At 53.9% G+C, this 12,605-nt stretch overlaps 3 protein-coding genes across 3 annotated transcripts; all 3 read right to left on the minus strand.

Moving 5' to 3' along the window:
- Window positions 1-2,569: 2,569 nt before the first annotated feature.
- Window positions 2,570-3,881, minus strand: NECHADRAFT_61301 (uncharacterized protein). Its single transcript, XM_003051211.1, has 2 exons — window positions 3,435-3,881; window positions 2,570-3,373 (listed from the first exon to the last, which is right to left on the minus strand). The coding sequence occupies exons 1-2, from the start codon at window positions 3,796-3,798 to the stop codon at window positions 2,880-2,882; spliced, it is 858 nt and encodes a 285-aa protein (XP_003051257.1). The 5' UTR covers window positions 3,799-3,881; the 3' UTR covers window positions 2,570-2,879.
- A 246-nt stretch (window positions 3,882-4,127) lies between these two features.
- NECHADRAFT_61302 (glycoside hydrolase family 72) lies at window positions 4,128-6,121 on the minus strand. Its single transcript, XM_003051212.1, has 3 exons — window positions 5,790-6,121; window positions 5,058-5,718; window positions 4,128-5,008 (listed from the first exon to the last, which is right to left on the minus strand). The coding sequence occupies exons 1-3, from the start codon at window positions 5,908-5,910 to the stop codon at window positions 4,429-4,431; spliced, it is 1,362 nt and encodes a 453-aa protein (XP_003051258.1). The 5' UTR covers window positions 5,911-6,121; the 3' UTR covers window positions 4,128-4,428.
- Window positions 6,122-8,638: 2,517 nt separating this feature from the next.
- Window positions 8,639-11,825, minus strand: NECHADRAFT_93706 (uncharacterized protein; the record flags this gene model as incomplete). Its single annotated transcript, XM_003051213.1, has 4 exons — window positions 8,639-8,692; window positions 8,727-11,556; window positions 11,638-11,714; window positions 11,802-11,825. 4 exons carry the CDS (start codon window positions 11,823-11,825, stop codon window positions 8,639-8,641), a joined length of 2,985 nt encoding a protein of 994 aa, XP_003051259.1.
- Between the last annotated feature and the right edge of the window lie 780 nt (window positions 11,826-12,605).

Raw genomic sequence — 12,605 nt, forward strand, 5'->3', positions numbered from 1 at the left:
TTCTTTCCCCTGGTACCAACTATTACTCGTCTGGTGGTTTAATCTCCGTTCGACGCTCAACAAAGTGAGGCTTACAATTACAGCTTTGTTGCGAGATGCGATTTTTCGCAACTCGGCCAAACAATCAGAAATGGGTCCTCTTTCCCCCCCAGTCAAACAGAGAGGGGGAAGCATACCACGGCACCATGCGAGACACACCCCAAGACATGGGACATCCCTGAAGTCCCGCCTCTGAGACAACACCCGTTCTGCCTGTCTCACCTCGAAGCAAGCAGTGAGCGAGCAACCCACGGGTGTTTTTCTTTTCAGCTCTCTGACGCTGAGGCGTTCTCTATCTGCAGGAGCAGCATCGCCCCTCCGCGTATGCCCGGCAACAGCAGAGTGAGGGAGGCCTCTGTTTCAAACACACCGCTACAAAGTCGGTAGGCCTGTAAAGATGTCGATTCGAGAGTCGAGTGGTGAGACTTTCGTCATGGGTTGAAAGTACAGATCAGGTTCACCATGAGCTCACACACACCCTGGCTTTCAACTACCGCGGCCTTTACTGCGACCCTGGACAGTTTTACACTCTTCCTTTTTTGCCGTGTTTAGTCGGTTTACTGCAAGGGTCCCTTTAAACACTTCACAAGCTCCAACATGCTCCGTCAACATGTATCTAGCCGATGCTTCATTGTATCTCAAGTCGCACCGGCGATCTCGTACAACTCACTTTACCCGATGCCTTGATTCAAGTAGAAACCCGATGAGATTGTCCATTTCCGTACACTCTTGCTTGTTCGAGTCGTGCCGCAAGAGTTCCGAAAGCCCTTGCATTATGGATACACTACATCATGTCCGGACCAAGCAGAAGGCCGTTTACGGTGTTCATCCAAAACTTAGCTCACAAGGCCATATTCACATTAATCAGACTATTCATATACTATGCACTTCATAGGTGCTCTATCAAGACCCGTTAACCCATAATGCATCAATGATATCATCGAAACGCTGCCCAGACCCAAACACCAAGCAAAAGGTATCCAATAGCAGACCCGCCTAACAAAAAAGACCCATATTGGTATCATGAAAGCATCACTCTCCCCTTCGACTATCCCTTGTCATAGCTGGTCCCGGCACGGCAGGATACTCGGGCGGACTGCCTCCAGCTTCCAGATCCCGCAGCTCGACAGGATCCTGCCTCTCCTTCTTGCCGTCGTACGGCGGTGGCGCCTCTCCCAGCTCGTTGAGACCCTCATCAGATCTTGTTCCGGCCCACGGCCCACGACGCCCGTTCCCCCGGGTTCCAGTTCCGCCGAAAAGACGTCCCGGAGGAGGGCCTAGCACGCGGGGCCCTTGCCCGGTCCATTGCTGTACACGGCGGCGGCGGCGTCGGCGCATATGGATAAAGGTTGCGATGCAGCCGATTATGATGATGACGGCTAGGGGAATGATTACCCAGGCAAAGGGCCTATCAGTGATGGAGAAGTCGTCGTCGTTGCTGTCGTTTGATGACATTTTGTATGTGGGTGATGATTCGTGTAGTGTTCACTCGGCCAAGTTATCCAAGACAGGTAGGTGGTTTTAAGAGTCCAGCAGCCGGTGATAAGCTTATAGAGTGTAGAAGCTCTTGAGGCCTCGTGATCGTGTGATGTCTCAGTGATATGTAGATAAGATGCCCTCTCACGAACTTCCTTGTCGTCTGCAAGATAGATATCAAAGAATAAGAAAGAGGAGCGATAAAAGCGGGATGAATCAACAACGTCAGAGACTTGCGTAGCTTCACGTCATCAGCTGTTCACGACATCAAGGTTGAGAGGGTGGTGGGCAGCGGTCCATTTGTAGTTCTTGTGCTCCTTTTTCGCCTCCCCCTTAGTTAAGAAAGCCGGCCGACCCGTTGTGTGACTTCATAGTCGTGGCTTGGATCTTTTGGGCATGTGTTGGTGGACGCGAATCGGGTTCTGCGGCATGCAACTGTAGCGCGGGGGAGACGATTGTCACCTGTCATTGACCTGGAAAGCGTAACGGCGCAAGGCACAAGGTTTAGAGCAGTTCAGGTTTATTCTGCACGTATTTGTCACAAGACACTATCATGAATACCTGGACCTTTAGAGACATCGGGCATCTTCCAGGTCGTCGTGTTCGACCGTCTTCTCTCGAGAGTGGCTTTGTCGAGGCGCAGGCGCTGACGAGAAGCTGTCATCACGAGGAATGTGACTTGATTCCTCATTCTGGGGAATCTGGAAAGCTTCTCCACTGCTGCTAGCGCTGAGTTGAACCTGGCCCGTGCGTATTCAAGGCTCCACTCAACTCAACTCGCGACGTGAACGGGGAGTGTTCAGCGTATTTCAACTCTTCTCGACGCTGCGAATACGCCTCCTTCATACGACCCCAAACCAACCCAGACGCCGACCTACGCTTTTCTGCACCGCCGAGTACAGCCCATCATGCCTCGCGCGATCAGAGGTACAGCCCATTCACGTAATTGGCTTATTCTACTGCCCCTCAAGCTAACCAATACCCCTTGCGATTCTAGGCGTTCTTATCGAATGCGACCCTTCGATCAAGTCCATCATTGTTAGCATCGACAGCACGAACCACGATTACATCATTGAGGATCTGGACGATGAACGCGTCGTGGTCAAGGAAAACATGGTTTCCATGCTCAAGGCAAAACTAGAAGATGTGCGTCTACCTACAAAGCCTCTGCCCAGCGCCAACAACTCTGGCTAAGAGCATACTGCGCCTTGCTGGTGATCATCTTTATCTAACAAACACACAGCGTCTCAAGGAGAACCTCCCTCCCGAGGAAGAGTCCGGCTCCGAGTAGTCGTCGAACACGGACGACGACGACGATCTAGCCAAACACCACCAACACGATACCTCTACAAGACTCGAATATTCTACAGCTTCTCAAATCTCGGTTTCGTCTTCTTCAGACCACTCATCAGCGCCTGTGAAAAGTCCTTGCTCTGCACAGCCGCCGCATTCCACACCTTTGTATACCGCAGACTCTCGTCAACGCTGTGATCGCGCCCGTAGTTCAGCAACTCCTTTGTCCCCTGCACCGCGACCGGGCTCTTGCTCGCCAGCGTCGCCGCCAGAGCCACCCCGGCCTGCACAGCCGCCTCCTTGCCCTCGTGAACCTGGCTCACGAAGCCCACCGACAGAGCCTCCTGCGCCGAAAAGTCCCGCGCCGTGAGGCACACGTCCTTGACCCACGACGTCGAGCCCACGAGCTTAGGGAGCCTCGCCAGGGTGCCAATATCTGCGGCCAGGCCAATGTCAACCTCCTTGACGGCGAACCGTGTGTTGGAAGCGCTGATGCGGATGTCGGCGCAGCAGGCAATGTCGATAGCGAGGCCAATAGATATACCATGAACGACACAGATTACAGCTGTAGAAGAACAAACCACATCATCAGTACTTGTCTCAACTCCAACATTTGTGACACGTACGCTTCTCGCACTTTTCCATAGCACTGATAGATGCCTGAAACTCCTCAATGTGACTCCTCAGAGCCTTTGCCTTTCTCGCAACATCCTGCTCTCCCCCGTTGAGGACACCATCTGAAGTAGCCGCCTGCACATCCAAGCCCGCGGTGAAAGCGCGATCACCTGCGCCGCTGAGTACGACGGCGCGCACTTCAGCATCGTGGCTAAGCTGCTCAAAGACACGCCCAAACTCGAGCCACACAGCCTGCGAAAAGGCGTTGAGCTTGCGCGGGCGGTTGATCTCGACGTGGGCGACAAAGGGCGCCGGCGAGCTGACGAGCATGTGCTCATATGAGGCGTAGGCGGGGAGGGGGCTGTTGGACGACATGATGAACTGGAGGCGTCTCTCTGCAGCAATTTTAATAGAGATGATGATGAGATGATTGAGTATAGATGTAATTGAGAAAGGACAATTCGGGGTTTTACTACATGTCAGACAGACTTGACTCTCAGGTGGGCATATAAGTTAACTAAGTGGCGGATGGGACCAACTTGGAGATGCCGAGGCTCGTTTCCCCGGACCGAAACTAACCCCCTGATGGCTCCGGGGCTCAAGCTGGCTCACATGCTCTGTTGATCAATATCCACTCGATCCTATCCTATCAACTTTCATCATGACATGGCACGCCGTCCATCATGGACACACTCACTCAGACTCGGATCACAAGGAAAGTCTATTCGATATCATTTTCAACTATAAAAACAAAAGGCAACTATGGCCCAGACAGCATTATAATCATTTCCCGGCTGTCTACCCATCCTGGGCTAGACGCCAATGCTCCCGTGGAATAAAAAGACGAACCCGACGTGTCCAGCGCATCTAGTCCAGCGCGTCCCTCCACAGCATCCATGTTGCTGTACCTGTCATGAATCACAATGGGGGCCTGGCCTATGGCGTTTGCGGCAAATCCCAAAGACTAAAGCAAGAAGACAAAATGAAGAAGGAGTACTCTCTCGTTTACAGGAGAAGAGTTCCGAACAGGGTGAAGAGGGTGGCAGCGCCAGTGATGTAGAGAGGAGCCATGTCCATGGTGGAAGCGGCGCTGTCGTCGTCCTCGTCTGTAGACTCGGAACCACTGCTGGTGGAAGTGGACTTGCCAGCGCTGACACTGGCGGTCGCGGTACCGCTGTCGACCTCAAAGTGGGAACCCTTGTTATTGTTTCCGTCGAAGCCGGGACCCTTGCCAGCACCGTTGGTAAAGTACTTCTCGGCTTGCGAGGGCATCTCGGGAACAAGGTCGGGGTCAACCTGCCAGACATCCTCCTTGGCGGGGCAGTCGACACCGTGCGTAGACTTGGCAGCGCCGCCAGAGCCGGTGGGCTGGGGGTAGTTCTTAAGAGCCTCCTTCAAGAGCTTGTACTCGTCGGTGGTCTTGACGGTGTTGCCGCTGATCTTGACAATACCAAAGTCGTTGTCCTCGTACGAGTACTCATACATGAGACCACCAGAGTAGACGCCGGTCATCTCGTCGCTCATCAGGGCCTCGAGCTCCTCAAACTTACGAGGACGGTTCTTGATGCAACCATACTCAGACAGGCTAAGGAGATGTTAGCAGAGAACAGGGAAACATGCAATTTGAAACATACAAGATGGGAAGACCGTAGTCAGTAAAGTTCTTGACCTTGACATCCCAGCCAGCGGTTTTGAAGTCACTGTTGCACCAAGAGTAGTCGTTGAAGGCGAAGAAGTCGGATCGCAAATCGTCAGAGCCGCAGTTGAAGTAGTGGGCAGTCTGCATTCGGTTCTGTGCAACATCGGCAGCCGAGTAACCGACAGGGACCTGGCGGAGCTTGCGGGCCTTCATGAAGGCTCTCATATCACGAGTGACAGCCTTGACATAGGGAGCGGACTTGTCGGTATCCTCCTCATCGTTGATGACCTCGTTGCCCGAGAAGAAAGCGAGGGTGTTGTCGTACTGAGCAAACATCTCGACAGTGGCAAAGACGCTCTGGAGGTAGGCGGTGTTGTAAGAGGGACCGGGGTTGCCGCGGTTGATGGAGTACTTGGGGTTGTTGACATCCAGAACGAGGTAGATGCCAGCGTCGTTGAGCGCCTTCATGCACTCATCGTGGTCGGCCGTGTTGTCGACGGCGTAGACACGAATGACATTGACGCCAAGGTCCTTGAAGTTCTTAATATCGCGCTCGCAGACCTTGGTATCGGCCAAGGGGTCCTTGTTAGCGGAAGCACCGCCAGGCTGATAGTCAATGCCTCGAAGGTAGAATCGTTCATCGCCGGCCCAGAAAGCTGGGGTTTGCGTGTTAGCGGCATTTGGCTTCAGGGGTCACTGGCGCATCTGATGGGATCGTAGGGCTTACCGTTGCCCGAGACCGTGACGGTGGGGAGGTTTGCACGCTTGCTGGGAGGCTCCTTGAGGGTAGGGGTGGCCGAGACGGCGCCAATGCCCGCCAAGGCGGAAAGAAGAACAGCAGTCTTCATTGTAGATGAACTGAACAGTAGCAATTCAACGATTCAAGCGGTGTTGTTGTCCAAGAAAGACGGTCGTTGGGAGAAAGACGCGATCCGATCCGAGGGTGTAAACGAAGGGACTCGGGTGAGGGAAGGAGAATTACAGTCAGTAAAAAGAAAAATCCAACAACGAGGGAGTTGGAATGGCAACGAAGAAGGAACCGGTGGAATGGATGGAGGGATGAAGTCGAATGGAGGGAGAAAGAAGGAGGGAAGGAGAGGAAAACGAGAGTGATGCGGAAGAGGCTGGAATGGGATTTAAAAACGGGCCAGAGCTGAGCTGAGGGAGGGAGGGAGGGAGTGCTCCGACTGTACAGTACAATCAGTACATGCAGCTAGAACAATACGACGGCGGCAGACAGTCAAGCCCAAAACTCTGGCCGTGGAGCCGTGTCAAATCAAGGGATGTTCCATGGTATCACGGCGGGTGTCGGAGTATCTGGGCTTCTATTCCTGGTCCCTCGTCTCTATTCCTGGGCCTCCATCTTACGACCGAGCTCGATTCCGCACTGAACGATCCAGCAGCCGCCATCAATTGGCAGCTCGAGCAACATGGATGGGCATTGGGAGGCCGTGATTAAACGTGGGGCGCCTCTGATCCATTCATTTCGGGCCCACCTCTTGGTTGCATGTTGGCACACGGCTTTTCTCAATCTCGAAAAGAGTCAAGGCATGATGATGACTTGAACGTGTGAGATCCAACATTCCTCGATATCCTTTGTCGACACCATGTTTCGAATAGAATGGCTATAATCTCTTGCTCGCAATTGTTGTGTTTGTTGTTAACAAAGCTGACTGACATGTCGTGTCCAGGAGATGGTTGGGGCACCACACACACACGCACAAGCACAATGACCTGACCAACCAGCCTATCAAGGATCGACATCCTCTACGCTCCTGTACCTGACAGACACAGACTTGTGCTTGTCTGTGCTTCCAGCCACGAACGAACCAAACAAACAACAGCTTCATCCTGCGCGCGAGAGGCGGGTTACGGTGCTGCATCCAAAGGGCAAACCTGATAAACTTTGAGTTGGCCAAATCCCACCAAGCACAGATACAGCGGTAGCAACCGTCTAGACGACCATGTAACATCTGCCCTCCATCCCATCCCCTCGTATCTTTTTTCCCAAGCGTGAGTGCGTAATCGATGAAGGCGCCGAGAAAAACAACCCAACCTCTTCCCTCTTTTGGATTCATCGACATTCATCCCCAAGACTTGCGCAGCCACAGTATTTTCCTCCTCAAGCACATCTTGAGACCAATAATGCTTCACTTCCAAGAAAGCGCTTGTCGACTTTCCGGTTTCTCGGTCTTGGTGGAAGGTCGAATTCTTCCCAAATCCTGGATCTGGGCCCCACCAAGCGTCGTAATGGGCTCCTCTTCCCCATACATACGCCCCCTCCCCTGCGATCGATTCACACCCCTCAAGGTTCTGAAGCAGGCTGGAAGTGGAGAGTCTCTCACTATTGAGCGTTTCGTCAAAACTGGCTTCCCCTGAGGCTAACTCCCTGATCGTGGGAGAGTCGTTGCACAACAGACGGCTGGGGCTGGCAGGTAACACAGTCCAACCTCCTGACAGCACATCCATCCATGATGAGCGACCGAATGTTGTTCAATGGCATCAATCAAGCTCCTCCATATGGATCATTTAAACGAGGCACCCACAACACGACCGAGTCTAACAAACAATCCAAGCACTCGTCGTCTCCAACAGCTTCGATCTTCAGGGGCCGTCTCTGCCACTCCCGTCTCTCCAGCGCCCTTTGTCCGTCAAACTTCTTCCTTAAACTCGAGTGGGATGATGATTGACAACGCTTGGCATGGATTCTCACTGGATCCATGGGTCGCAGAATAACCCCCCAATCCAGCACTGTTCCCCATTATCCCCCGTTCCGTCTGAGACGGTGGAGTTGGCTCTGACCTGCGAAATTTCAATCGTCGGGGCGATCGTCAAGAAGCACCCGCCCTCGCAACCCTTGCAAATCCCAAGTTCCCCTTCGCTTCCAGTGCCATGCCGCACGCTACGCATACCGCGCCAGCTCACATCGGGGTGGCCAAGCAAAGCAAGATCTGCCAGCCAAGCAAAGCCAAGAACTAGTCCCAGGTGAAACAAGGCCATCCGAAGAGTCCACTCGCCTCGTGGTTGCATCCCGTACAGTAGCCAACGCTCCAACCAGGCCAGGCCAGACCACTCACGACCAGCAATGTCGATACACTCCTTAAAGTCTTGTATAAATCACCCTCAGTCCCTGCTCTGCGACTTCAAGGCCCTCTTTTCATCTCGACAAATGTGGGGGGTTCCACCTCCCCTGAAAGCATCCCCATGAGCCGGGTTGCACTCTATCTTGAAGCCAAGCCTGGTTTGGGCCCTGCAAGGCATCCCGAGGGCAATGGGAGACTGGAAGTGACAGTCCCTTTGTGCGCCAGTCCCGTTTTGAGGATCCCGAGCTCCCTGAACAGGGTATCTACACGGGACACTACGAGGTGATCGTCAAGTCGGTTTCGTCATGGTTCATTTCTTGATTTCGAAAAGAACCCTTCAACTTCAACTTCGACTCTTATGGCAATGACGACACTGGGTCCCGTAAACCTCATGAAACGCCGCGTAGAATGTCGCCCTTGCACAAACCATAGCCAGTCCTTCAGATGCCCTCCAGATGCCCAGATGTGTTCAAAGTATCGTGTTACTACATGTCTATGGGTATCGACAACGAAGATGAGGGATTCCAATTACAAAGTGTCCGCTATTCTTTTCAAGAAAGTGTGAAGAGATTCTCTTCAACTCCTTGCCATGTTCCCTTGGCCCGCTCCTCCCAGTAGCTGTCCTTGCCCGTCTTGAGCTTCCAGACTTCCTCGCCCTCTGGTGCGTTTTCCACCTTGACAAACCACCGGGGCTTGTATGTCTCGCCACGCTCTTCCAGATCTCGTCGACGACCGCGCTGTGCCTCCTCCAACGTTTGCTTCATTTCCTCGGCATCGTCCACCTTGCCTTGCTCGTACGCGCGCTGGTCAGGACGCAGGCGACAGTCTGTGGGCGGGAGTTTGCCCTTCTCGATTTCTGTTATCTCGTTGAGGCTAGCGGCAAAGGTTGTCAAACCATAGGTCTGATTTGCGTTCTCGACCAACGATCCCACGCGCCAGATCTCCTGACCACCTCCCTTTCCAGACGTCTTCAGACCAGTTGTCCATGCGCCTGTCAAGCCGCTGCCGGTGTTGACACCGTCTGGACTAAAGATCTCTACACTGACATCTTCAGTTCGTCCACCCCACATGCCTTTGCTCTTGAACTCTACGGCAGCCTTGTGCCCCGTAGTGTCGTTGACAACGTGCATTGTGCCCACGGGTTCAACGTACTTTTCACCCATCACCACGTTGCGCAGGAACATGGTGGCGATGTTCCACGAATACCGCTCCTCAGATCCATTGGAGAGGCGCAGGACAATTCGTACGCGACCATCAGTCGTGATCTCTGCGCTCTTACCCCAGAACTTTTGACCAGGCGCGGGTGATTGGGAGAAAGACCAGTTGGATGAGTCTGCCTGCATTGCCAGGAGAAGGGGTCGGTGCTGAACCTTCTCTACCAGAAGCCTGAAACCTCCAGGAACCTCCTTGTCGGTGCGGACAAGCTCAAATGTTTCGCCAAGCAAGGGGGTGAAGGGCTTCCTGATTGCGCGCTCCTTAGCTCGACCGCTACTAAACTGCGAAACTGCAAAAGCTGCGACAAACAACAGTCTATCAGTAGGAGACGATTGTCGAGCCGCCTGATTCAACAGCTGTGCGTACTCGAGTTGCTCAGCAACCTTTTGGCACATAGAAGTGGGCTCGTTCGACGTGACGGGCATGCTGATGGTGCTGAAGTCCTTGCCGACGTTCTTTCTGAAGAATGCTATCAGACTGGGGGCAGGAGCCGTCGTAGGCGGTATCGTCGATCGTCTTGCAACGACCTGGTCAAGGGGTAGCGGTACAAGGCTCTTGGGCTTCGTCGGGAATAGGTGGGCAGCATCGTCGACGTTGACCGTGTCGTTCTCCCCTATCGAGGATATCGACGAATTATCCCGGAAGGAACCTTCATCTCCATTATCATCCCCCTCTTCTGAGTCTGGGGTTTCATCCTCACTACCGTCGATCTTGAGGACACCAGAGTTGGCGTCCTCGGCGTCAAAGAACTCGTCTGCTGTCGAGACGGTGTCTATACTCTTTCTTGAGGCTGCGCCTGCAGAGGGAGGTACCGACATGCGGCGGCGTTTGCTGTTGTTGATCAGAGTCGTAAACTCGGATACAACTGAATCGAGATCAGTCAGGAGTGATTGGCAGTGGTCCTGGAGCGAATTTTCTTCTCGGATCAGTCCCTTTGACTGTCGTCTGGCGTGATTCGCACCACTCGCCGAGATGGTCGTTGTCACACCTCCGGGTACAGGCACTGCCAGAGCAGAAGCTGTCGTTGCGCCGAGAGTAGCCGGAGATACCGCAGGGGTGTTTGATTTCCGTCTCCAGAATGATCGTCTGGCCTCTTGTGTGGGGGTAAAGTATGTATCGCTGTCGTCGATGGCGCTGGAGCTGGCGGCTCCGGGGGAGAGATATTGAGGGCTGGTAACAGGCTTTGACTGTGCTGCAACCTCCTTCGTCAGACGGCGAAGCGCATCACGAGTCCCGACAACGCGGCTAACCAGGGCTTCAACCTGTTGCCATTCCCTATCCTCGTGTGGAGAGGGTTGGTGGTGGTGGACAGACACATGTCGAGTGTTTATCTTTGTCTCATCCACCGTGGGGAGATCCAGTGTTTCCAGTCCTCTGGCTACACGGCTGGCCTTTTCCAGTGCATGAGCCCATTCCTGGAACTCTCTGTCGTTGGGTGCCTTGAGATGCCAGACCTCGGCGCCCGAATCGATGCTGATTTCCCTCCGTCGTTCGTCTGCAGCAATTGCTGCCAGACTCAGTGGGATAGCGCCACGAAGAGCGGACGATTTGGGGTTGTAGTAATATGACAGCGTACATGTCGAGTAGTCGAGCGAGAAGAAGCGCCGCGCGTAGCCTTGTCCCTTCTTGCGACGCCTTTTGTGTAGGGTTCCAACATGGTAGTTGCTCGAAGAGCCGCCATCGCTGCGACCGGAGACAGAAGTCGCCTTCCCACCAGCTTTATGGCTGTGGAGACTGTCGAACGATGCAGATGCAACTCCATCAAGCTTAGGGCTGCTGTGACGCCCAAGACTCACCTGACTAGCTCCAGCCTTTGCTGCTTGGAGGTTTGGTAGGTGTGAAGAAGTTTGAGGGGGCGCTCCTGTTGGGTAGGTCATGACAACGAATGTCGCTGTCTTTGATGTCTGCTTCGAGAATGTGTTGTCGAATACCAGACCATACATGCCGCTCTGGCCAGCATTGACCTCAAAGGTGCCAATAGACACCCTGTCTGCCTCACATTTGCCTATCCATTTGATGGGGATGAAGCCCTTGTTCTTGAGCAGATCCTGCGCGTTGATGTCCTTTTTAGAAAATCGGCTGGCCTTGCCGTCTGAGGTACCACGCGTTTCTTCAGCTCCGGCATCAAAATCACTGGTTGTTGAAGACACAAGAGTCGTGGCACCGCTACCAGGGTGTTTGACCAGGCCGAAGTTGCTGCTTTCGCGTCAGCATTTTGGCCATGTTTAAATGCGATGGGTAGGATCGCGCGGGGTGTCGCAAGGTGCGGGTTCCTACATGGACTTTTTGTGAGGTTGGACGCTCCATGACAGAGTGTTCCCTTCATCGACCTTGACCCAGCGGACGATATACGACTAGTATGTGTTAGCTGATGATTCAAGCCCAGCATCTAGCGCATCATCCATTGCGCAAGAGGGCAGGTGACATGCCTTGCTGTGAACCTCGAGCTGTTCAATGCCTGCCATATTGGGAGTTGTGTGGGTGTTGGTCGTATCCCTCGTGCGGGAATCGAGGGGTTCGGCGTTCGGAAAGAAACGAGGGCTTTAAAGATCTGTCGGAAAGCCCGGTCTTGGAATTCGGTGGGCTCGGGAGTGGTGTTGCGGTCTTTAGCAAGCGTCCATGCCGGCTCGCTCGGTATCGCAAAGAATTTGGAGTTTCTCGGGCGGCGTTTGGGAGGGCTCAATGTGATGACAGTGATGGGTTCCGCGGGCCAGGTGGAATTATGTGGAGGGGTGGCTGACACTCGAGTCGGTTCTGCGCCTGACCGTACTTAAGGGCGCAGAAGCCAAGAGTCTTGCCTGGAAGCCTGGAGGAGCTATACGTGGGCTATACGTGTACAGTAGGAAACCGGGAAGCACGAGGCAGCTACCAACCCAACCGACTAATATTCGTAGTCGTGGTGCTTGGAATTGGGCTGAACAGGGGATGGCCGCCCTGGAGGGGTAAATGGAGGCTTGCTGACGTTGGAAAGGTGCCCGCGTATTGGGTCCCGTCCGAGTACAGCCACCTCAACGAGCCACTAGAGCCACAGATGCCGTCCTTTCTGGCCGGGCGAAACGGGACTTGCAAGGCACGGCGAAACCGTTGCAAGCGGGGGCTCCAGCTGTTTGCCGCGATCCCGACGGCTGGGCTGTGTGGCTGGGACGAGGCGATATAATGCTGGAGGTTGGAGTGAAGGTAACCCTAGCAAGGGACGCGACGATGGTGGCTGGAGGTCGGAACGCAATGGATACTGCGCAATCTGT

This window comes from Fusarium vanettenii (assembly GCF_000151355.1).
Source record: "Fusarium vanettenii 77-13-4 chromosome 5 genomic scaffold NECHAsca_5_chr5_3_0, whole genome shotgun sequence".
NCBI lineage: Eukaryota > Fungi > Ascomycota > Sordariomycetes > Hypocreales > Nectriaceae > Fusarium > Fusarium vanettenii.